Source organism: Podarcis raffonei, chromosome 12 (assembly GCF_027172205.1).
Source record: "Podarcis raffonei isolate rPodRaf1 chromosome 12, rPodRaf1.pri, whole genome shotgun sequence".
Classification (NCBI taxonomy): domain Eukaryota; kingdom Metazoa; phylum Chordata; class Lepidosauria; order Squamata; family Lacertidae; genus Podarcis; species Podarcis raffonei.
Window position 1 is genome coordinate 6,393,772 of NC_070613.1, and position 26,285 is coordinate 6,420,056.

Sequence of the window (26,285 nt, forward strand, 5' to 3'; positions counted from 1 at the left end):
CAGTGAGCACTCAGGGCTGATTTCCTTCAGAATGGAGAGGTTTGATCTTCTTGCAGTCCATGGGACTCTCAAGAGTCTCCTCCAGCACCATAATTCAAAAGCATCAATTCTTTCGCTTTTGAATTATGGTGCTGGAACTTGATCTTGACTCAGAATCAGCACATCTAGATCATGAGCTTTCTTGCTGGACCACTGTTTGAAGCAGACTTCTGCAATTGCTCCCATTTTTAAAAAAAGTTGTTTGCTAAATGGAGTTTGTTGCAATTGCCTCACTGGTTCACAAGGTGCATAGACCCTGCAGTAGAAGTGCCTTGAAGCTCTTCGTCATCTAAATTCACCTGGAACTGCACCGGATGGATGACGCCTGAGCTGGTGATGTAACCGGCAGCTTTGCTCCGGATTCTGTTGGCCGGTTCCCTTTCCCTCCACGAAACATTTGGGAACAAATGCGCTCTTGGGAATGCACGGCGGACACCTGGCCAAGCTCCTTTCCCACCACGCAGAGTGGGCAGGCTTGCAAAGGCCAGGGACCAGAAAGGTCCCTTTTCGTTGTTGTTGAAAAAGCTACCTTCCGAAAGGGGCTGGCTTCCCTTTCCCGTCGGTGCTCTTTGCTGCACAGATCTTTCCATGGCTTTGTTCTCTTTACGCCTCTGCTTCCTTTTCTCACTGGCTGCCCAGAGCCCTGGTCCAGCAGCCATGACCCTTGGCCACCCCCCCCCCCTTTGCACAGGTGCTGAAAAAGACACCCCCCTCTCATTGTGGGCAGCTCTGAACAGTGCCAGCCTCCTCCCTTTCCCCTAGGCCTATTGTCTTTCCTTTCCCCTCCTTTTCTCGCTATTATAAAGCCTTTCTCGCCTTTGAACTCCAAGCGGAGCCCTTGTTTGCATGTGAATATGGAAGGTGGAGCAGCTCTAGGTGGACTTTGGCAAGGACTACAATGGGGGGGTTCCCGTTTCCTTCCATTCAGAAAGGGATTCCAGTTATATGGTCTCTGGCTCCACTTCATTTGAAAAAGAGGGGGATATGGTCAAATGAAAATATGGGAAACATGATTGCTTCCTGTTATGAAGCTTTCAGGAGCCGTGATGGATGCTTCAGAGAGGAACCCAGAGCCAGCCCTTGTTCCAACAGCTCCCCAATGGCACCACATCTCTTCAATGATCCCTATAATCTCAGGAAAGGGAAGCAAATAGCAAAGCAGCTAATTAATTGACATCGCCTCTTACCAGAAGGCCGCAGACATTTTTATCCCAGCTCTGCTGTTTTTGGAGAGAGAAGAGACGAAAAGGAGAGGGGAACTTTTAAAGAGCGTGCCAAGGCCGTCACCATCAATGCGCCCAGAATCTTCCTTCATGTCCTGTTTTCCTCTCTCACTGTGCTTTGAGGTGTGCTGATGTGCTGGAAAGGAATGTGCTTTATAATATGTGTTTGATACTTACACTTTGTACATGCTCCAGACCCTCCAAGTGTCCCTGTTTTTCCAGGGACAGTCCTGGAATGCCCTTTGTTATGTACTGAGTTGAATAGGATCTAAAATGCAGCAGTCTGGTCCTAGAACAATAGTATTCAGAATGCAGCAGTCTGATTGGTCCACAGGAGCCACCCAATCCAGCTCCAGGTAGAAGTGAATCTGCAACCTGATTGGCCTGCAGGAGAATCCCGGAATTAGCCAATCACATGGGGCCCATTGTGTAAATAATGTATATAAAGCAGACATTCTGGGGGAACTTCCATTCCTCCTCAACACTATGAGCTGAATAAAGAGCATGAAATCCTCTTTCACCCTTCTTTTCCTTAGGACATCCCGATTTTCACCAGAGAAATGTTGAAGGGTATGGTGGGATGTCCCTGCAGAAATGTAGTAGGCGACACCTCTATTTTCATCGGAGAAATGTTGGAGGCTTTTTGCATGCTCCCATTTACTATGCTTCCATTGCTGGTTTGAGAAGCATGCGCACCCTGTAGTTATCCCGTTGTTTCTTAGGAAATACTGCATTTTGATGCATTGTCCCCCAAACCAGATTCAATCCAAACTGGGAAAAAGGACAACTAGCTGCATCATAAGCCAGTAATGTGTATGCAGCCTAAGTCAGACCACTGGTCTAGTTCAGTGCTGTCTACACTGACTGGCAACAGCTCTCGCTCCAGGGTTTGTGGCTGTGAACCTTTCCCAACCCCGCCTGGAGATGCCAGCAAGGATTGAGGTTTTCCTCCCTCTTGTATTTTCATTTTTTTTTCTATCTCTGCAAGCATTTCAATTGGTTACACTTATTACTTTTACTGTATTTTGTATGTGTTTATATCAGTAATTTTTTATTTAAAGAAAAGAGGAAAACGAGAAAAGCTGAGATTCTCAGCATGTAAGAATCTGTGCCCCTACACCAGGCTCCCTCAACCTCTGCCCTCCGGATGTTTTTAGCCTACAACTCCCATGATCCCTAGCTAGCAGGACCAGTGGTCAGGGATGATGGGAGTTGTAGTCCCAAAACATCTGGAGGGCCGAGATTGAGGAAGCCTGCCCTATACCCAATCCCAGAGTTGTGCTGCTGATCATTTCTTCCATCGCTGTAATGAAGTATTTCCTTCCAGGGCTGCAACTGAAAATGCTGTTAAGCATTGCTGCAGATAGACCCAAATCTCTTATCTGCCCCAGAGAACTGAAAGTCCTCCGTCTGATGTAGTCGATGTTCGTTCCACCAAATGCCTTAAGAAGCCTCTACCTGTGGAACGAACAGAGAAGATCATTCCCTTTCCAGATCCGCTGGCAGCTTCGAGAGACGCAGCCCTCATTCTTCTCCCCCTGAGTTGCCGCTCAAAATTAGAGGCCGGTTGTGTAAGGGCAGTGTCTGTCTTTCCCATCACAACTTGTGTGTGAGCTCCGCCACCGAGCGGCTTTGCTGTGCAACAACTTGAAGTGTGGCAGGGGCTTTCTTTCCTTGGAGGCAAATGATTGGGTGGAAAACAAGCTGCAGCATTTTGTCCTTGTCTTGGGAAGGAGCCCAGATCGCTCAGAGAAAGGAAAAACCTAGCCGCAAATAAATCACGGAGAGCCAAGGCCAGCGTCATAAAAGATTTCTTTGTACTTGAGTTTGATAGCAGAGTGCAAAATATGGAGTCATATGAGCCGGCAGGAGGGGGACCCTGAAACTCAAGGGGTGGAGCTGGGGTGAACTGGAGCCATGTGAGAGAGGAAGATCACAGAGTTGGCAGGGAACTCAAGTCCAGTCTCCCAGCACCAACGATAGGTGGCTATTCAGCCTCTGCTTAAAAGCCTCAAAGGAAGAAGAGTCAGTCTGTTCCACCGTCAAATGGCTAATACTGGCCTAATAATATTTACTCAAAGTCCATCCCCTTTCTTATAAATTGAAATTGAAATACTTTATTGTCACTTTTACAACTTGTTTACACTGAGATTACAGACTCAGCTCTCTTAGTCTTAATTCCCCTCGTTTACTGAAGCACATCCACCAAACCCCAAAGTCAGTTGCCCTGTTGTTATCTTTTCATTCAGCAGCCTAACAGCCCACGGATAGAAGCTGTTCTTTACCCTGTTGGTGCGACTAATCATGCTTCTATATCTTCTGCCTGAGGGCAGGAGATCAAGAAAGTGCCGGCCAGGGTGTGAATCATCCCTGAGAATTTTCCTCACTCTCCTGAGTCAACGTTCTTCCACTATTTCATCCAGCGGATTCACGGGACAGCCCATAATATCTTGTGCTGTATTCACCACCCTCTGTAGGCACTTCCTATCAGATGATGTCCAACCAGCGTCCCACACCGTGATGCAGTAGGAAAGGACACTTTCATTGTGGACCGGTAGAAGGAGATAATCAAATGTTGATTGACATTGTTCTTCCGCAATACTCTGAGGAGATGGAGCCTCTGTTGGGCTTTCTTAACCACCTGGGTTGTATTATAATTTGAACCCATCAGTTTGGGTCTTGGAGCAAAGAGAGAACAGATGTGCTCCACCATCTTTGTGAAAGCCCTATTCAGAGAGAACAACCAGATAACCTCTTAGTCGTCCCTTCTTCACTAGTCTAAATATACCCAAGTCCTTCAACGTTTCCCTCATTAGACTTGGGCAGAAGGACCCTAGCCATCTTTGTCACTCTCCTCTGGACACAGAATGGCATTTTAACTTTGATGTAGAATGGAGGGGTGCAGAGAGAGGCCATGTGCATAGCAGCCCGCCCTAAATCAAGTAAATATATAAAAAATACTTAACTAACTGACCAAATCACATTGCAGATAGCTCGGTTCTGGGCCCCCCCAACATAAATCCTGCCTCCCCCAACATAAATCCCGGCTACACCCATGAAAAAGCAAAAAATGTAGAGACATCGCCTTGTCAACAAAGGTCCGTATAGTTAAAGCTATGGTTTTCCCAGTAGTGATGAATGGAAGTGAGAGCTGGACCATCAAGAAGGCTGATCGCCAAAGAATGGATGCTTTTGAATTCTGGTGCTGGAGGAGACTCTTGAGAGGCCTATGGACTGCAAGAAGATCAAACCTCTCCATTCTGAAGGAAATCAGCCCTGAGTGCTCACTGGAAGGACAGATCCTGAAGCTGAGGCTCCAGTACTTTGGCCACCTCATGAGAAGAGAAGACTCCCTGGAAAAGACCCTGGTGTTGGGAAAGATGGAGGGCACAAGGAGAAGGGGACGACTGAGGACGAGATGGTGGGACAGTGTTCTCGAAGCTACCAGCATGAGTTTGACCAAACTGAGGGAGACAGGAGTGCCTGGCGTGCTCTGGTCCATGGGGTCACAAAGAGTTGGGCACGACTAAATGACTAAACAACAACAACACCCATGAGAGAGGCTGTAAAACATCCCCACAAATGAATCGGAATGAATACTCAACTAAAACCAAACATAGTCTAACCTCCATGTAAGCTTTGTGAAAACAAGTCAGGATGAATGCTGAATAAACAGTTGAGCCAAACGAATCCTGATTGGGGTGTGTGGAAATATATGACTTAGATGGGACATTTGTTGCCTTGTTTTTTGTGGCATGTAAATATGCATCTGCACATATAAATTAGCATAGGCAAAAACGGGCAGATTTGTGAATATGAACCTGTGTCCCAAATCTTGTACCTAGTCATGGTCCTGACCTTCAGCTTGACTACCAATGGCATAGGTCTTAAGAAGATGTAACCACTTCTGTATTATACTTGCACTCATTCCCTGCATTATGTTAAATTGAGCTTTGTTCACAGCCAGGCTTGCTTTTCCTCTGACCTCTCCTTACTGTCCTTCCCCTTGTGAACTTCATTTGCATGTGTAGTTCTTTTCTAATCCCCAAAATATGATTTCCCTTTGCCTTGCACTGTTTCCAAGGGAAGATTCTACTACATTGGTGCTCAGAAAAAAGCTTAGTCTGTTCTGTGTTGTGCTTGTGGCAGTGAAGCCCTGGACACTGATTGGCTGAGCTGACATTGTGGAATGGAATGCTCAGTTTCTCCAGGAACCCAGCAGTTTGAAGTCCAAGTTCTGTGAGGAAAGGGAAAGTTGTCAGTTTGACTGGGATGGAAATCTCACATGGGCAGTTAACTGGGAGATTGTTTGGAACGTGGGGCAGAGACGGGCAAACTGTCTAAAGGAAGGGTGTATAGTAGACTTGTTAGCTGAGAAAAATGAACTGGAAATAAGATCAAAGGGCAGAGGAGACAAGGAATTGAAGCAAGAAGGAGGGATTAATCAGCAAAGGCACTTCAAAGAAACCTCACAACATTTTAAGCCTTAAAATAGGCTACTATGCTGGCAGGAAACTGCTCAGTCTGTCGTTTTTTCTACTTGTCGGAACTTTTGCCTAGCTTTTTATGTGCAATGAATTTGCATTGATTTGTAGCCAGATGTCAGTCATGCAAAATGAGGAATCCAGCTGGTGTTGGAGAAAGGGAAACTTGCACAGTGTTGATACTTAAGAAGAGGTGGATCTGATATCCAAGAGAGAATCTGACCCGGTTTTCTATTCTCAGAGCTGTTGTCCTGCTGGGTGAAGGTTTCCCTTGTTAAACTCTTGCTGACAGCTTAACCTTCCGTATCTAATTAGTGTTTATCTGAGCTTCTGAGCTTCTCCCTGAAATACATGGTTAGCTGCCTGCCAGACCAAATATTTGGCCAGTGTTTATGACTTCCCTGCTATTTTTTGTTGCTCCATACACAAACACTGTACCAGAAATGCTATGTTTTTGTGGTCCATATCTAGTTAGTGTAATAAACCTTTGTTCAGGGCTGGAGAGGGGGGCTGTTTATGTGTTTCCATTGTTTGTGCTTTGGCAAAAGCTTTCCAAAGAATACCTAGACATTTGGATAAGTGCTTCCGAAACTTTTGACAGCAGAGGAACCCTTTTTATTCTGAATTAGAACTGGACATAGACTTCAAGCTTACGCCAGAGCAGGTTTACTCTAATGGAACTTATTTGCTGCTTCTCTGTATGAATTACTGCTCAGTATGCCTTCTGATTAGAAGGATGCAAGCCCAGAGTGGGGTCTCAGGCAGAAATCCAAAAGGCAGGCTATTTTGACAGCTGGTAATTGTTAAGTATAATTGTTTGATTGACACCGGAATGGAGCATGCCTGTGTGCATGGCTGAAAGGTTTGACACTGGAAATTCCACTGGAGTATACTAAGCGGTCTCTGAACTCCTAGATGGGTTGATAATTAACTGCTGCTGCATTCAGCTAGCTAACACGTGAGTGTTTAACTTTAGATCAGGTGACAAAGGTATTTGGTTGCAAATCTCCATTTTGAAAGGATGCCTTTAGTCATTGTTCCCAAGCTCTGTGGAAGTAAGGATGTCTAATGGAGCTCACTCAAGGAGCGCATAGCCTCAGGCTAATGGGGGCTGTAAAGAGAGAAAGACCTTTGCTTATAGGTCTGTTTAGAGTATTTCACATTTTCTAAGATGCTGAGCCTATGCTGGATGAACAGCACAAGATGTCTTATGTAATTATTTGGATGTATCTTTGATGTTTTTGCTCTATTGTGAAGAAAGTTCTGCAAGTAAAGTTTTGAATAATGTCTAATGGGTCTGGAGAAGGGGTCAGCAAACTTTTTCAGCACTGTCCCTCAGTGCTGTCCCTCAGACCTTGTGGGGGGCCGGACTATATTTTGAAGAAGAAGAAGAAAAAAGAATGAATTCCTATGCACCACAAATAACCCAGAGATGCATTTTAAATAAAAGGACACATTCTATCCATGTAAAAACACGCTAATTCCTGGACCCTCTGCGGACTGGATTTAGAAGGCGATGGGGCTGGATCCGACCCCCGGGCCTTAGTCTGGTCTACCCATGGTCTGGACAATGCTTCATCCCCAAAGGAGTCTATTTTTAAGCACCCAGTTGTTCAAGCTGTGCAATATTAATTTCTGCAATAGTAATTCCATTCATTGAATTGCTCCAACCAGACTGAAGGCAGAGCAGAATTACCTGTCCCCCACAGGTAACTGGACCACTGAGACCAGCAGGCTCCATTGCAACCCCATATATGTGCACAACATTCGCATTCACCTACCAGATACATCCTTAAATCCTGTAACAGGCTGTCCAAAATGTATGGAGTGTAGATCACAGTAACATGGAGCTGCTGCACACAAGGCAAGATGTTTCCATGGACCTCCCTTTTTATATATATATAATAATTTTTATTGCATTTTCAATTTTATCATAATCAGTTTCCATGCATAATTCAGTAAACTCAAACATCACTCTATCTGAGCATCAACCTCCTCCTGCCCCTCTTTCTGACTTCCGTTCATATTTACTTTATTCTTAGCATTTCCATAACCACTTTTTTTACCTTCTCTCTTATTTTTTATATTTCCCCCCATTAATAGCTACAAACGTTTACAATGTTCTTTCATATATAATATGAATTTGCTCCAGTCCTTTTGAAACAGTTCGTCATGCAGATTCTGGATCTCCCCCGTCAACTTTGCTAACTCTACGTATTCCACCATCTTTAGTCCGCCATTCTTCCAATGTTGGAAGCTCCTGGGATTTCCATTTCTGAGCCAGAAGTATCCTTGCGGCTGTTGTGGCATACATAAACAGATTCACATCTCTCTTTTTTTGGGAATTTCATCTCCAATTAAACCTAACAAAAACATCTCTGGTTTTTTACTGAAATTATATTAAAAGATCTTTTTAAATTCATACGTGTATACCTGAAGGAGCGTGTCCACCCCCATCGTTCAGCCCGGACACTGAGATCCAGCGCTGAGGGCCTTCTGGTGGTTCCCTCATTGCGAGAAGCGATGTTACAGGTAACCAGACAGAGGGCCTTCTTGGTAGTGGCCCCCACCCTGTGGAACACCCTCCCTTCAGATGTGAAGGAAATAAGCAGCTATCCTATCTTTAAAAGACATCTGAAGGCAGCCCTGTTCAGGGAAGTTTTTAATATTTAACACTGTACTGTTTTTAACACTTGATTGGGAGCCGCCCACAGTGGCTGGGGATACTCAGCAAGATGGGCGGGGTATAAATAAATTATTATTATTATTATTATTATTATTATTATTATTATTATTATTATTATTATTATTATTTATTATATACCATGGACCTCCCTTTCGGGGGAGCTCGTGCACCAGAGAGTTCCCTTGGATTGTGTTCAAGGAAAGTTGGAATTTTAACCTTTCCAACACAGCATGCCCTATCTGTGGTGCGTCCATTTCTTTTTCATCTTCCTAAGTCTGCCTCAAGTTCACAGCAACTTTGTGCTCCCCCTCTCCAAGATATCGGCCGCCAGGAAGAGGTGAGTTCAGGAAACGCAGGAAGTTATTTAAGGAGGAGGGTGCCCATCTCCTAAGCACATGTTTATGCCTGAACAATATCTTGTTTAAAAACCATTTTAGGACTCCGCGGTGACAATGATGGCCTTGATAAAGGGCTGCAGCCGCAAACTACAGTCCAGCGGCTGCAGGAGCGAGTCTCCAGCTGGCAGATACAGAGCTACTTTTCCAGGCTTGGAAAATTAATTGGCATTGTAATGTGAATTTTGCCTGCATTACACATTTTTAATGCACATTTTGTCTCATTTCTGCAGAGCATTTGCCCCTAAAATCATGCATTTTTGTATGTTGTTTTCACAAATGCATGCATTTTTAATGCAAACTTTACCCTGGTATATGCATTTGTGTACTTGGCTGGAGAATACCCTTGCAAAACTCATAAAAGGTAAAAGGACCCCTGACCATTAGGGGTTGCTCATCTCGCTTTACTGGCCGAGGGAGCCGGCGTACAGCTTCCGGGTCATGTGGCCAGCATGACTAAGCCATTTCTGGCGAACCAGAGCAGTGCACGGAAACGCCGTTTACCTTCCCGCCAGAGTGGTACCTATTTATCTACTTGCACTTTGATGTGATTTCGAACTGCTAGATTGGCAGGAGCTGGGACCAAGCAACGGGAGCTCACCCCGTCGCAGGGATTCGAACAGCCTACCTTCTGATCGGCAAGCCCTAGGCTCTGTGGTTTAACCCAAAACTCATAGGATGGCTGTATTCTGGTTCTCTATTCTGGTTCTCTATTGCAAATTAGGCAGGTTTGCAAATTAAATTCTCATCCACCCCAAATTGTACATCTCTTTATCTGTACTGCAAGGCAGATGATCTCTCCCAGAGGCTTCTTATCTTCCTATCTAACACCATCACAACCCTTGGTTGAAACAATAAAATCTGCCCTTACTCTCTTCCTAGCTGTCTAGCATGACATCCTCCCGTTGTCTTTCCCCACATAAACATTATTGTTTCTATCCTTTTCTTTTTTTAAAAAAAAAAGTTATTCTCGGTCCCTGAGGTTTCCTCCCTTCTTTGTATTTATTTTCTTGTTTCTAAACTTGCACCAATCCTGTTTCTCGCTTGAATCCCATTGTTCCCTGGGATGAAACTTCCGTCTCTCTTGAAATTGCAACATGGCAAAACTTCCTGGAGGTTCTGGTAGACTCTGGAGTCAGTCTCTCATTTTAGGTTTCAGAGAAAAGGAGAAGAAATCAGACCAGCACCAGAGCCTAGTTCTTTCTTACGATACATAATACATATGCATGCAATTTTACAGTGGCCACTTGGCATCCCCACAAAAAAGAAAGGACAAGAGATTTGTATAACATTTGCATGTATAGAGAGAGAGGATTATAGAAACAATTGCCATAACTTAGGAAGAAACACAATTCATATCATCATCATCATCATCATTTATTTGTACCCCACCCACTTTGACTGCGTTGCCTAAGCCACTCTTCCAACAGAATATAAAAACATAGTGAAACATCAAACATTAAAATCTTCTCTAAACAGGGCTGCCTTCAGATGTCTTCTAAAAGTCAGATAGTTGTTTGTTTCCTTGACATCTGATGGGAGGGCGTTCCACGGGGCGGGCGCCACCACCGAGAAGGCCCTCTGCCTGGTTCCTGTAACCTCACTTCTCGCAGGGAGGGAACCGCCAGAAGGCCCTCGGCGCTGGACCTCAGTGTCTGGGCAGAACAATGTGGGTGGAGATGCTCCTTCAGGTATACTGGGCCTAGGCCATTTAGGGCTTTAAAGCTCAGCACCAACACTTTGAATTGTGCTTGGAAACATACTGGGAGTCAATGTAGATCTCTTAGGACCAGTGTTATATGGTCCCAGTGGTTGCTCCCAGTCATTAGTCTAACTGCTGCATTCTGGATTAGTTGTAGATTCTGAGCCACCTTCAAAGGCAGCCCCACAGAGAGCGCATTGCAGTAGTCTAAGTGGGAGATAACCAGAGCATGTACCACTCTGGTGAGACTGTGCGCAGGCAGGTAGAATCTCAGCCGTCATATCAGATGGAGCTCTTAGTATAGTAGGGATACTGTGACCAGGTAATTGGTTTGCCTGCTCAGCCTGCTGTTCAGATGCTAACAGCTAATGGGCAACTTCCAGGTCCTCCCTGCCTTTCTCAACCATAGTACACCAATTTTATTCTTAACATTTTCTGTCTGGCTTGCAATTCATCTCTGGGTCCAGTTCAAGGACTGATAAAAGCCCTTGGTACATATCTCCTGGGACGCGGGTGGTGCTGTGGGTTAAACCACAGAGCCTAGGACTTGCTGATCAGAAGGTCGGCGGTTCGAATCCCCGCGACGGGGTGAGCTCCCGTTGCTCGGTCCCTGCTCCTGCCAACCTATCAGTTCAAAAGCACATCAAAGTGCAAGTAGATAAATAGGTACCGCTCCGGTGGGAAGGTAAACGGAGTTTCCGTGTGCTGCTCTGGTTCGCCAGAAGCGACTTAGTCATGCTGGCCATATGACCTGGAAGCTGTACGCTGGCTCCCTCAGCCAATAAAGCGAGATGAGCGTCGCAATTTCAGAGTCAGTCACGACTGGACCTAATGGTCAGGGGTCCCTTTACATTTACCTTTTCATATCTCCTTCTCCCATATGCCCCTACCCTTACCTTAGCATTGTCCACAAAGGCTGTTCTCAGTGTGCCCTTTTGGTCTGAAGTTCAGAAAATGGCAGCGTAAGGGCCTTTTCAGTGGTGGCCCCCCTGGATGTAGAATTTCCCCAAGAAAGCTCACTTGGTGCCCACATAGTGGTCATTTCAGCACAAGCCTAAGATTCTTAGGGAAGGGCTGTAGCTGAGTTGTAGAGCACCTGCTTTGCATGCAGAAGGTCCCAATCCCCAGCATTGCCCGGTTGGACTAGGAAATCCCCCTCCTGAAATTTTGGAGAGCGGCTGTCAATCAGTGCAGACAATACTGAGCTAACTGGACCAATGGTTCTGACTCGGTATATGGCAGCTTCCTGGTTTCAATTCTTCTGTTTTACCAGAGCTTTAAAGATATTTGGTAGGTCGGGGAGCTAGCTTCTGTTTGCTGGGTTTTAGCCCTTGTATTTGACAGTTGGTTTTCACTACTGTGCTTTTTAAAAATTGTTTTTTATTATGTGTTTGGTTTTTTTATGGTGGTTGGAGTTTTAAAAGTTCATTGCGGGGTTTTTTTTTATTGCATCTTGGTTTTATGGCTGCATTTTATTGTGCGGCGCCTAGATAACTTTTTTAATGAGGTGTCTTAGAAAGACAAATAATAAATGCATGCACATGGTTTTTTGGCTGCTGTCTTCTGCACTTATCAGGGAGTAAATCCCATTGAACTCTGCTGGGTTTACTTCTGAGTAGATGTGCGGCGGACTGGGCTGTTAGCATCTCAAGAGGGAAGGACTGTAATTCACTGGTAGAGAGTTTGCAATTGTGTACAGAGGACGCGGGTGGCGCTGTGGGTTAAACCACAGAGCCTAGGACTTGCTGATCAGAAGGTCAGTGGTTCGAATCCCCACGACGGGGTGAGCTCCTGTTGCTCGGTCTCTGCTCCTGCCAACCTAGCAGTTCGAAAGAACGTCAAAGTTCAAGTAGATAAATAGGTAGCGCTCCAGCAGGAAGGTAAACGGCGTTTCCGTGCGCTGCTCTGGTTGGCCAGAAGCGGCTTAGTCATGCTGGCCACATGACCTGGAAGCTGTACGCCGGCTCCCTTGGCCAATAAAGCGAGATGAGCGCCGCAACCCCAGAATCGGTCATGACTGGGTCTAATGGTCAGGGGTCCCTTTACCTTTACCTTTATCTTCATTGGGGCAAGTGTTGGAAAGGATACTTCACCACCCTTATGTAAACCTACAGGGAGTTCATGGCCACTAGCCAGAATTTTCCTGTAACTTCTGATTTGCTCTCTTCTCCTCACTTTGGGAACAGGCGATTAGCCAGCGGCCACAGACTTGGAGGAAACGGATGGGAAAGGTCCTTTTACAGAGGTCTCAGGTCTCATCCCTAGCAAACGGGTCAGGAATCAAATTATGGCAAAGACCTCTGTCTGAGACCCTGGAGAGCTCCTGCAAGCCAGAGTATGCAGTACTGGGGGCAAATGGGCAGATAGTTGACCTGGTATAAATCAATTTCCTATAACATGGTGACTTCCACATGTTGGACTCCACCTCCTATCAGTTCTGGCCAGAGGATGATGGGCTTGAAGAGGGCTCCAATCAAGAGTTTGACAGGCACACTCACATCCTTTTTCTCTAGCTTTAAGGTTTTGGAAATCTCAAACATTATCCCTGAACACAGGGCAAAGTATTGAATTATTTTCCTGCTAATTGCACAGACTGGTGTGAATGCAGCGCATTGCCAATTGATGCATTTAATTTATTTGCCGACTAAGCAAAGTGGGTAAGCCCCTCCCCCCCAAAAAAGTGTTATTTACTGAGCTTGGATCCTAGAACAATAGACGGGGTAGTGAAATATACTTGGAGTCGAGTGTGAATTTCATGCTCTTTATTCAGCTCATAATAGCAATGAATGAAACTTTCCCCATTATTTTCACAATGGGCTCCGCAAGATTGGCTAATTCCGGGCTGCTCCTGTAAGCCAATCAGCTTGCTGATTCACTTCATCCAGGAACTTGATTGGCTGCTCCTGCAGGCCAATTGGGTTGCTGATTCACTTCCACCTGGAGCTGGATTGGGTGGCTCCTGCGGACCAATCAGACTGCTGCATTCTGGATCCTACTGTTCTAGGATTCAGCTCAGTACATAACAGGTAGGATCCTAGAATGCAACAACCTGATTGGCCTGCAGGAGCAGACCAATCAGGCTCCAGGCTGGGAAGTAGAGTCAGCCAATCACACGGGGCCCATTGTGTAAATAATGTATATAAAGCCTGAGGTTTTTGGGGAGGAAATCAATCACTGTTCCTATGAGCTGAAATAAAGAGCATGAAATCACTACTCGACTCTTAGTATATTTCAAAAAGCCTTCCTCCAGTTGCAGAAATGTGGGTATTTGGGGGGGAAACCCACGCAGAATTTCAGGCATCACAAATTCTTACTTTATGAACTGGCTTTCTGGGCTTCAGGTTGAAGCCACCTTCCTGCCCCGGAAGTTGCCAATAGCTTCTCAGTGTTTAAGCGGAGAAATGGCTTTCCTGCCAGTGACTCCCCTCCAGATCCCAGCCCATGTGCTTCCCAGATGTTTCTCATTAGTCACGCTTTCCCTCCTCCAAATCCGTTACTGATGCCCTAGACTGGCGCTCTTAACTTTCGCCCAATAAGGGGAAAGCAAAACACAGCAATGTTAAACCAGAAGGATTTTAAGGAGAGTTTCAGAGTGGGGTCTTTCCCCCCCCTTTCCTTCCCCCCCTTTTATAAAATCCCTGCTTAGTCAGCTTTTTCCAGCACAGGACGCATGGATGGACCCAGTGAGAGCAAAGACTTCCTGTCCACTCCCATGAAACTTTTGTTCGAATGCTTCTCCTTTTCCTCCTGAGAACGTGGCTTTTGCTCTTAGCCGATGCCCCCAGGGTTACTGGGAATTTTTTGGGGGGGGGAATAGAAGTGGAGAAGGGGGGGTGGCAGCTTCGTTGTCAGAAAGGCGGAGTCCAGCAGAATGTGTTTAAAAGTTCGCTGAAAAGTCTCCTTCTCAAGCTGGCGGGGCGTTAGTTCCACGAGACATTTGCCTGATGGGGCTTCATATTCCCCGCTGCTTTCCTGAAGAAACAGTGGTTGTGGAAAAACTTCCTTGGGGAGATCTGGATGGCAAGGAAGCCTTCAGCCATGCCTTTGTGAGTAGCTTATTCCTATCAATTTCTCTCTGTTTTCGTCTCACGGCGTGAGAATCAGGGGAAGTATGGAGGGGCTACCCAAACAGGGTGGGTGAGAACGTGATATAAAAATGAAATGCTGCCAAACCACTGCATTTTAGTTCTCCTACTTTCTTTTCCACCGCCTCAAACCGCGCTTTTCCTTGATCCTCATCATACATGAGTTTTCCAGACCCACCAAGTGTCTCTGTTTTCCAGATTTACAGACGCCGTCCCGGTCTCTGATTGTCCCACGTTTCCTTAGGACGTCCCTATTTTCACCGGAGAAATGTTGGAGGGTGTGAACTTCTCCTGGGCTGCCTATCCCACCTCTCTCTTTCCCTGTTATCTGTAGAACACATTCCTTGCATTATGTGCTGGCCTTTGGAGATCATGTAACGGTGAGGAAGACGAGAGATCTCAGCTATGGCGTTCAGTCAAAGAAAAGGTCTGTTGCCTTTGAGTGCTCAGGCCACGATGCACAGTTCTTAAGGCAGTTTCCCAAACGTATCGAGCTTCCGTCCACCCACACCTCACTCCTGAAGTTGCAGGGCAATCGTATTTACTCTTCAGTAAGTCTCCCAGAGTGGTTTGTTGAGCGTTCGTCCTGATTTATCCGCAGGGAACTTGGATAGCATTGCATCAAAGCAAAGCATTATCCTACACCTCCCAGTGCATTTCCTCAACCATCTTCTTATTGTAAAAGGGGGGGAAGTGGGTTTCTTGCACAAGACACCCCCCCATGCACTTCAACTGCACAACCCAAATCTGCCGGCATGTGATTGAATAGCAACACTCAGGTAGCATCCTCGGTTTAATGGGGCTGCCTAGCGAATACGGTTTGTGGTCTTCTTACAACCCGAGCTCCAACTGCAACGAGTCCTGTATCTCTCTTAAAGTCTGTATTTTGAAGTCTAAAAGATAGATAGCAGCGTGTTTGTGTTCTTGGGCCTACGGAAGTGTATCCCATAATCTGTTAGTCTTGAATGGGCTACAGCAGGATCCTTAGTTGTTTTAATGCATCAGACTAAAAGTCCAAGGCTTTGTACGTTATTATTGTTTACAGTGGTACCTCACGTTAAGTACTTAATTCGTTCTGGAGGTCTGTTCTTAACCTGAAGCACCACTTTAGCTAATGGGGCCTCCTGCTGCTGCTGCGCCGCCACCGCGCAATTTCTGTTCTCATCCTGAAGCAAAGTTCTTAACCCGAGGTAATATTTCTGGGTTAGCGGAGTCTGTAACCTGAAGCGTATGTAACCTGAAGCGTATGTAACCTGAAGCGTATGTAACCTGAGGTACCACTGTACACTGCTTCCTCTGTGCTCTCGGGCGCTGACATTCCTGCTCTTTCTCTACTGCTTGTACAGCACCATGCAAATGGGACTTAAAACAGGAGGAGGGAGGAACTACACTGTGTTGTAAGTTGCTAATACAGTGGTACCTCGGGTTAAGAACTTAATTTGTTCCAGAGGTCTGTTCTTAACCTGAAACTGTTCTTAACCGGAAGCACCACTTCAGCTAATGGGGCCTCTTGCTGCTGCCGCCACACAATTTCTGTTCTCATCCTGAGGTAAAGTTCTTAACCCGAGGTAGTATTTCTGGGTTAGTGGAGTCTGTAACCTGAAGCGTCTGTAGCCTGAAGCGTCTGTAACCCGAGGTACCACTGTATGTACACAGCCTTACTTCCACCCATACTTCCACCCAAATGTATGACAACCCTACCTATTTTGTTCTTATCACAATTGTCCCTGCACAAACTTTCCCATCCCCAGAGCATAAAATATCTGGATCCATGTTTTAGTAATACAGTGGTACCTCAGGTTACAAACACTTCAGGTTACAGACTCTGCTCACCCGGAAGTAGTACCTCGGGTTAAGAACTTTACTTCAGGATGAGAACAGAAATTGCACGGCAGCAGCAGGAGGCCCCATTAGCTAAAGTGATACCTCAGGTTAAGAACAGTTTCAGTTAAGAACGGACCTCCAGAACAAATTAAGTTCTTAACCAGAGGTATTACTGTAAATAAATGCATAAAAAGATTGATCCCGTGTCCCCAGGCCTCACATATGTACCCTGTGAATCAGCACAGCTTACAAAAACAACAGAGTCTTTGAAAACAACATGGCAGCACTCGGCCACCCAGGCAGCGGTGGAGGAAGCTGCTTGGGCGCCTGGGGCGGGGTGTCCGGGGTGGGGCAAGCCACCCATAGAGATGGGGTGAGCCACTCATAGGGGCAGGGCACACCACGAGGCCTCTGGAGTCTGCCTGCCTCCTCCCACTCAGCCACCCTATAGCTGGGGGGAGGCAGCAGGTGGACCGTTTGGGCAGCGCAGAGCTTGTGCGTGTCCAAGCCACCGCGTCACTCCCAGGAGAGACGTGTGGCTTGGGCGCGCTGCAGGCCCCGCGGTGAGTGCCGCCCGGCATTTTGTCACCCCCCTCAGTGGTGACACCCGGGGCGGCCCGCACCCACCGCACCCCCCTTTGTCCATCCCTGAACCCAGGCCAATGAAGTCATGCTTTAATAAAAAAATTGAGGGGAGAGATAGAAGGAAGTCAGTCAATGATCGTGACTCATGGTTTTTACAATGCATAATTATTCGTTATACAAGGAAGTCTTTATGGCAGTCCTACTTAGAAGCTGAGCTATTATCAGTCCCATTTTCCACCCTGAGTTTGTACCAAGCCAGTCCCTCTGACCAAACATAGTTTGGTGGAATGTACACACATATAAAAAAAAATGCTGTGAAAATGCTTTTTTGAAAAATGCATTTAATTTTGCATCGCTCACTGTCTCCATTCGAGTGTCACATTTGTATATTGTACTTTACAACACATTTAAAACATTTTATTCGCAGCTGTGTAGCTGAGTCCTTTGTTAACAGTCAGAGGCAGAGCTGTAGCGCAGGCTATCCATTCACATTGGATGTCTTGCAGGAAGTTTCTCCTACTGGCTAAATAAAGACTGAAGAGGATATAGAAAGAGCCAGGGAGAGTTTCCTTCTAGCAATGAACCATACTGTCTTCCTCAGAAAACTGCTATTTGTAATAATAATAATAACAATAATAATAATAATAATAATAATAATAATAATAATAATAATAATATTTATACCCCGCCCATCCGGCTGGGTTTCCCCAGCCACTCTGGGCGGCTTCCAACAAAACAGTAAAATACAATATTATTATTATTATTAGCATTAGCATTTTAAGATCACTCTTCCACTGAAAAAGTTTTACAAGTACAGTGGTACCTCGGGTTAAGAACTTAACTCATTCTGGAAATCTGTTCTTAACCTGAAACTGTTCTTAACCTGAGGTACCACTTTAGCTAATGGGGCCTCGCACCACCGCCGCGCAATTTCTGTTCTCATCCTGAAGCAAAGTTCTTAACCTGAGATACTATTTAGTTAGCGGACTCCAGGTTAGCGGAGTCTGTAACCTGAAGTGTTTGTAACCTGAAGCGTCTGTAACCTGAGGTACCACTGTATCAGTGTGAAGACAGTACCTGCCATCAGGTTTACCACGTCAAAGACACAGCATGAAAGGAAAAGGGAACTGAGAGGGAGGAGGAAAAGAGGAAGCTCGGGCACTTGTGCTTAAGCTACAAAATTCCCATAATGGCCTGCTGGAATGGAACCATTTGGAGAGGAGTTGACAAATGTTGCAGCAACAGATGTCAACAAGAGACAGCATTTGTGCTGGGCTTTGTACCAGGCCAGGGGAATCCATCCCTGAACATGCCCCAGATCGTGGAGCTTCTCCTGAGGCCTGCTCTGGGCTCTGCCCCCAGCCCGCCCACCCCATACTAGAAGCCTGGACTTCAATACTAAGGAACGCTCACTCCGGCAAGACAGTCCACGGGCAGGTAGGGTGTCAGCCTGCGTACCAGATGGAGCTGGTAGACAGCTGCCCTCAACACAGAATTGACCTGCATCTCCATGGACACCTGTGAGTCCAAAATGACTCCCAGGCTGAGCACCTGGCCCTTCAGAGGCACAAGAAACACAGTTGTTGTTGCTGTTGTTGTTGTTAGCTGATTTTTTATACTGCCCCAGTATACAGTATATTTTTTATACTGCCCCTGGAGGTCTCAGTTGTCCAAAAAACACAGCTAGCAGCTTTAACTGTGAGGAAACTGTGGTGCTCTCACAACAGGAGCAGCATCTTGCAGGTCAACAGCAATCTGGCCTGTTGAGTTACTACAGCTCTGAAGTCCCTCTGAAGATGTCACTGCGACTGAGAAAGCCCACAATACAGAAGCCCAAATAGGTTCTGCAGAGGGTAGATAGCTGGCAGAACTCTGGATTGCATATGTTAGACTGTCATTTGGAAAAATGTGCTTGTTCTAAATAAACTTTAAGTAAGGCAAAAAAAAAAAAAATACTAAGGAACGCTAGGTATCGTGGCGCACAAACCAGGAATTGCATGATGGACTTGAGACGCACCTCTGGTTTGGCCTCACTAGGGGACATTAGGCAACCCCCTCCCCCTGTTCTCTTGGCCACAACCGTACAATATGCTTAGAACAGAGGTTCTCTAAAAAATTTTCTCTGGCCACGCTTTTAGAATAAAAACGTGCTCATGCCACAGTGAATTCTTTATTGATAATAAAAAAGAGTCGACTCCCAGCAGTGCTTGATTTATGACATAGAATGCAACTACTATAAAACGATCATGGGATATCCCGAAAGTATAAAACAATGCAGCTACTGTGAATATTTCCCAAAATGCAATTATAAATGAGCCTATTCCATATGTGCTTAAAGTATGTGTGCAAAGTCAGTGAGAGGTGTGAGCTTGCTTTTGCCAGATAATCTCATTTATATTGGGTCTAATTAGAGACAAACTAACTCTCGTCTCCTCATCAATGCAAAGAAGCGGCCTTTCTCTTTCCTGCTCTTTCTGATTGGTTAGAATGGAAAATTCCTGTTCATAAAAATATGCCTGTAGGAGAAAAGCCAGTGCTCTGGAAGAAAGGTGTGGATACTGTTCTTGGTTGTGTGTGTGTGTGTGTACACATACTATACTATACTATACTATACTATACTATACTATACTATACTATACTATACTATACTATACTACACTACACTACACTACACTACACTACACTACACTACACTACACTACACTATACTATACTATACTATACAGTGGTACCTCAGGTTACAGACACTTCAGGTTACAAACTCTTGCTTCAGGATGAGAACAGAAATTGCGCTCCGGCAGCATGAGGCCCCATTAGCTGAAGTGGTGCTTCAGGTTAAGAACAGTTTCAGGTTAAGAACAGACCTCCAGAACGAATTAAGTTATTAACCCGAGGTACCACTGTACTGTACTGTACTATACTATACTATACTATACTATACTATACTATACTATACTATACAGTGGTACCTCGGGTTAAGTACTTAATTCGTTCCGGACGTCCGTACTTAACCTGAAACTGTTCTTAACCTGAAGCACCACTTTAGCTAATGCCGCCGTGCCGCTGGAGCCCGATTTCTGTTCTTATCCTGAAGCAAAGTTCTTAACCTGAAGCACTATTTCTGGCTTAGTGGAGTGTTTAACCTGAAGCGTATGTAACCTGAAGCGTTGTAACCCGAGGTACCACTGTACTATACTATATTACATTGAAATGTTTAAATGCTTCTTTGATGGTCCTTGAATCTTCCCACAACACTTCCCATCCTCTCCTGCCACACCTTTTGAGAACCACCGGATTAGAATAACGCTGCCCTACCTTACAGGGCTGTGGTTGTAAGAATTACTGAGATGTAGTAAGCGCTGTGGAAATGCTAAGTAAATGTTATTAGAGATATGCAAACACAGCCCAAACCTGCCAACGGGTTTTAGAAAAGGGTTCGCCAACGGCACTTGGCTCCAGCCTGAGAAGCAATTTTACCCAGCCTGTGATGGCTCTTTATCAGTCTTTATCAAGAGGGAAGTCCAGGCTTTGCCCTGGGTTTCCTCTTGTAAGGAAAAAGTGTGTACAAAGTTCTTGTGTGTCACAGGGAGATTTCATACCTCTCTGACTCAGTGCCTCTATTTTTAGAATCGTAGAAAGCAGCCTTATACAGTGGTACCTCGGGTTAAGAACTTAATTCGTTCTGGAGGTCCATTCTTAACCTGAAACCGTTCTTAACCTGAAGCACCACTTTAGCTAAAGGGGCCTCCCGCTGCCGCCGCGCGATTTCTGTTCTCATCCTGAGGTAAAGTTCTTAACCCGAGGTACTACTTCCAGGTTAGCGGAGTCTGTAACCCAGCCTTTCTCAACCTGTGGGTCCCCAGATGTTGTTGAACTACAACTCCCATCACCCCTAGCTAGCAAGGCCAGAGCTCAGGGATGATGGGAGTTGTAGTCCAACAACATCTGGGGACCCACAGGTTGAGAACCACTGCGTGTAACCTGAAGTGTTTGTAACCCGAGGTACCACTGTACCAAGTCAGACTGATTATCCATCTAGCTCAGTGAGGTTTGCACTGACTGGCAGCAGCTCTCCAGGATTTCAGAGTGGGTCAGATCCCAACCCTGCCTGGAAATGTCTGGGATTGAACCCAGGTACTTCTGCATGCAAAGCAGATGCACTACCGCGGCTGCAGCTCTTTTCCTGCCCATCCACCCTGGCAGAAGGGTGAGGGCAGGGAGCATACCTATGCAAAGGTCTGTGGTACACGGACACGGGTGGCGCTGTGGGTTAAATCACAGAGCCTAGGACTTGCCGATCAGGTCAGCGGTTCGAATCCCCGCGATGGGGTGAGCTCCTGTTGCTCGGTCCCTGCTCCTGCCAACCTAGGAGTTTGAAAGCTCATCAAAGTGCAAGTAGATAAATAGGTACCACTCCGGCAGGAAGGTAAACGGCGTTTCCGTGTGTTGCTCTGGTTCGCCAGAAGCGGCTTAGTCATGCTGGCCACATGACCCGGAAGCTGTACGCCGGCTCCCTCGGCCAATAAAGCGAGATGAGCACCGCTACCCCATAGTCGGCCACGACTGGACCTAATGGTCAGGGGTCCCTTAACCCTTTACCTTTATGCACATGATTTATTGTCATTTTTTATCCATAATTTAGGTTACTCTTACGCAGAAACAGGGGAGGCAGGTTGTGGGTTCGAGCCCTATGTTGGGCAAAAGGATTCCTGATTGCAGGGGGTTGGACTAGATGACCCCCGTGGTCCCTGCCCACTCTACAATTATGGTGTAGCAGCAGCATCTTCTGTGGGACAGACCGACATTAACTGTGCTTCGACCTCCCTTGTCCTTTTCTTGCAGGTTATAAATGATTAGCCCCTATGACAAACATGAGCTGGAGTTTCCTCACCCGCCTGCTGGAAGAAATCCACAATCACTCCACTTTCGTGGGGAAGATCTGGCTGACGGTCCTGATCGTCTTCCGCATCGTCCTGACGGCCGTCGGGGGCGAGTCCATCTACTCGGATGAGCAGAGCAAGTTCACCTGCAACACCAAGCAGCCCGGCTGCGACAACGTCTGCTACGATGCCTTTGCCCCGCTGTCGCACGTCCGCTTCTGGGTCTTCCAGATCATCATGATCTCCACCCCTTCCGTCATCTACTTGGGCTACGCTATCCACAGGATCGCCAGGTCTTCTGAGGAGGAGAAGAAGAGGTTCCGGGGCTTCAAGAAGAAGAAGCAGTTTGCGCTCAACTGGCAAGCCGTCCGCAACCTGGAGGACCCCCTGGGAGCCGAGGAGGAAGAGCCCATGATTGTGGATGATGTGGCAGAAAGCGAAGAGAAGGTCAAGACAAAGGAGGAGAAGAAGAAAGAGCAGCAACAGAAGAAGCACGACGGCAGGAGACACATTCAAGAGGAGGGCTTGATGAAGATCTACGTCTTCCAGCTCCTTACCAGAGCCTCTTTCGAAATCTGCTTCTTGATAGGGCAGTACATGCTCTACGGCTTCGAGGTCACGCCGTACTACCTTTGCACCCGGCAGCCGTGCCCCCACGACGTCGACTGCTTTGTCTCGAGGCCGACGGAGAAGACCATCTTCCTCCTGGTGATGTACGTGGTCAGCTGCCTCTGCCTCCTCCTCAACGTGGCTGAGATGTGTCATCTGGGCATCGGCACCATCCGCGACGCCATCCGAGACCGGAAGGTGCACAGCTTCCGCCAGCCGCCCTACAATTACGCCGCCTACCCGAAGAACATCTCCTGCCCCCCGGAATACAACCTGGTGGTCAAGTCGGACAAGCAGGCCAAGGTCCCCAACAGCCTGATGGCTCATGAGCAGAACTTGGCCAACGTGGCCCAGGAGCAGCAGTGCACCAGCCCGGACGAGAACCTCCCGCCGGACTTGTCCACACTCCACAAACACTTGCGGGTGGCTCAGGAGCAGCTGGACATTGCTTTCCAGAGCTACAACCACACACAGGCGAACGGGCAGCCGTCCAGAACCAGCAGCTCAGCTTCCGGCGGGATGGTGGCAGAGCAGAACCGGACGAACACCGCGCAGGAGAAGCAAGGCGCCAAGCCCAAAGCCAGCTCGGAGAAAGGTAGCTCAAACGGCAAGGATGGGAAAAACTCAGTGTGGATCTAACAAGGTATATAGCCTGATGACGACAAAGTGGGGGTGGCTTCTATGTCGGGAACGGAACCGGCCCCAAGACGGCGCTAGCAATGGGGTTCTTTTGGGGGGTCTTGCCAAATGAGCAATGCATTTCAGGACCATCTAGTGGGTTGGCAAGAAGCCTCTCGCCGCCATCCTTCACCAAGCCTGCCCCCTCGATGCAAGAGTCAGCTACCTGGAAGTGCAGACCCCTTTGCACATGTCTTGTTACTCCTAAAGAGAAGTCACGAGGTTGTGCCATGATGCTTTCAGAGTATATTCCTGGGCGGTGTCCCCTGTCAGATGGAACGGGGAGAGGGTGTGCTGGCTGCAAGGCCTGCCCTCCAGTTAAATGGCTTATCCCTGTGATGTAGAGGGCCTGGGACTCCAGATTTGCTCAGTATGGCTCTCAGGTATCACCTCCCTTGCTGTGCTGGTTGCATTTGGGATGCCTTCCCTTCCTCTGCTTTCCCCGTTCCTTTGCTTTCCTCCTTGCCAATCCATCCTTTTCTGCGTTCCACACTTGCCAATCTATCCATTGCTGCCTCTTACATTTTCTCCTTAAGTCTGGTACCTGATAGGTTGTGCATGAACGGGAAGTCGTGTCACTTCTGGCTGCATCGATTCCAACGGCAGCCCACACCAGCTTGCAAGTTTGTGGTCAGGGCCTGGGTTTACGGAGGAAAAAGTGTGAGAATTCTGCACCCAAGGCTTTATTGCATCCAGACCACTGTTCCTCCATAGGGGGTTGTCTGTGCTAAGCAACTGTCAGTCCAAACCATGCCTCCCCTTTCCTCGCCCATTCTGCTTTAAATGACTGAAATAACCCTTTTAATTTCTAACCTCGTTGGTGGAACGCAACCTGCCCGCCTGCACAAGCAACATCTTACAACACTGCTCTGAGTGGTTGATCGGGTTTGCATGAAGACCACCACTGCACTCGCTAAAGGTTTACTAATCCATATACATAGCCATGCCCTCCTCTGAACTGTTTAATGGCTTCCGCAAAGCAGGAGTCAGCTTTCCAAGACGAGGCTGAAACCCCAAATCTAGCATATCTGTGGGATTTTCACAGTTGACTTCAGTGGAGTCACCTGCTTCAGAGATGTGCGGCGTTTACTCCCTTGATCCTCGACAGTGAGCTGAGAAGCAGACAAGGACATTTTCTTCCTTTGCAGTGGAAAATGGAGCATTCCCTTCGGCCGCTGTCACTGAGAAGGGTTTTTAACCACTGCTTGTACCACACTCTAACCAAAAGTGCCTTAAGTAACGCTGCAAAGACGGAACACCTGAACACTTGTGATATCTTTGTTGTGTCTCTGTGTAGAGCGGGGATGTGTGTGTGTGTGGGGGGGGGGAACCTGTGGCTCTGCAGATCTTCTGGGACTCCAGAAGTCAGTGTGCCCACCTCCCTGATGTGGCCGCCCTCAGCTTCCTCCACCTGCGCATGGATGTTGCAGATAATCAGCATACCAGTTGCTCAGGCATCTGGACAAAGCCAGCATCTGAGGAGTACCCATAATTTGCAGGGAAATTGATCACGGTGTTACATTTGCAAGCACTTACACATCTGCGTGTGGAAAAGCACTCAGGCAATATGTATTATATTTTCAAAATGAAATATTGAGCTGGGTCTCCCCTTGCCAAATTGCAATAGATCTCTGTGTGGTTGAAACCAAACCTCAGTTTCAGGCATGGGGAACCTATAGCTCTCATTGCCAGACTATAATATTCAGCATCCTTGACCACTGACCATGATGGCTGGACAGACTGGGAGTCCTGCAACAAATGGATGACCACGGTCGCTTGCCCCTGCTCCATTTGGTCCTCAGAGTCTAGAGACTGCAAACGTCAGATACAGGGAGAGACCAGTTTGCCTCAGGAACTGAGGTCGGGGTAGTGTCCTTGCCATACAATGGGTAAGCCAAAATCGTGGTCAATATTTATGATAAATTGGGATTCATTTTGGAGGAAGAGAGTCTCTTTGCTAACATAAGAAGGGGGGTTGTAAATGTATTGGGGTTGCCAACTCCCCTTTTCCAATCGGAGGCTGTGGTTTTAGCAGCTGTGTGGCAGGCAGAAGCTTGACAGGTGCAGTCCTCCCCAAAATGATGGGGAGCGTGAACACTGTTGAATTTCTGTCTGTTGTGTGGCTGCTGGAAGTATGTCTTGGAAAAGGAGGCAACCCTAGCTAACTTGTCGACAAGCAGTTAGTTGGAGGAGGGAAAATTACATATGTAATCAAGGAAACAGTAAAATAAAAGTCAATTGCTTTCCCATCAGGCAAGGGCTCTTTAATCTCAGGGAACAGAACACAGAACAGGGACAACATCTGGGCTCCGTTTCCAATTTGGGGTAGAAGGAAATAAATATTCCAGGGATGAAGCAGGGCTAAATCTGTTCCGGGATTCACCAGGTCTGAGCCCCAGCACCTACCTTCAGTGAAAGCTCATGGCTCAGCTTATATTTTGAAGGGATGATGGAGCAGACATTAACATCATGGCAAATCTGTGGGTCATGGAGTGAAGGCTTCATGGAAGAGAGGTCTTTCGGTGGCTACTGACCATGATGGCTGTCCTCTGCTTCCAGCTCCTGGAAAACGCAGGAGGGGAGAGGGCTCTTGGGCTCAGATCCTGCTTACAGGTTTCCCACAGGTCAGCCATTGTGAGAACAGGATTGTGGATTAGATGGGCCATTGACTTGACGCAGCAGACTCTCCTTATGTTATGTTCGTATCCACTGCTGGCATGGAAGTCTTCCAGTTTCTTTCTTTCTTCTCTTAATATCACTCCTGGGTTACTGGGGAGAAAAACATTGAGGGCTGCCCAGAGGACCTGCAGCTACAAGTCTCTCCACAACCAACAAAAAAATCCCCATACCTCTGCAATTTGCTGATTTTAGCACTCTTTCACTTCCTTTAAAATTCAAAACTCAAGCAGGCAGTTCTAGTTTTGGCTGAGCACCAGCGTAAATTGTGGTGCTGAGAAATAGGAGGGCCGTGTTTCATGGTGGCTTCCCCATACTGAAATAGTTGTGCAAATCAGCTGACATTGAGCTGTTTTCTTGCTTAAACTTTGATATAAGGAGCTCTAGAGATTTGAACAGATTGCCCCTGAGCACACACA

At 46.8% G+C, this 26,285-nt stretch overlaps 1 protein-coding gene across 5 annotated transcripts in view; it reads left to right on the top strand.

Annotated features, from left to right (window-relative positions):
• GJC2 (gap junction protein gamma 2) overlaps positions 1 to 24,463 on the top strand; it is an 87,450-nt gene extending 62,987 nt beyond the window's left edge. For 4 of the 5 annotated variants that reach the window (XM_053409909.1, XM_053409911.1, XM_053409908.1 and 1 more), the window contains one exon: positions 21,866 to 24,463. In XM_053409909.1, coding sequence (XP_053265884.1) covers positions 21,886 to 23,151 — 1,266 coding nt within the window. In that variant the 5' untranslated portion in view covers positions 21,866 to 21,885 and the 3' untranslated portion in view covers positions 23,152 to 24,463. Of the gene's footprint in view, positions 1 to 13,985; positions 14,576 to 21,865 lie in introns of those variants that run through there. The other variant, XM_053409907.1, reaches the window with a different exon arrangement.
• The last annotated feature ends 1,822 nt before the right edge of the window (positions 24,464 to 26,285 follow it).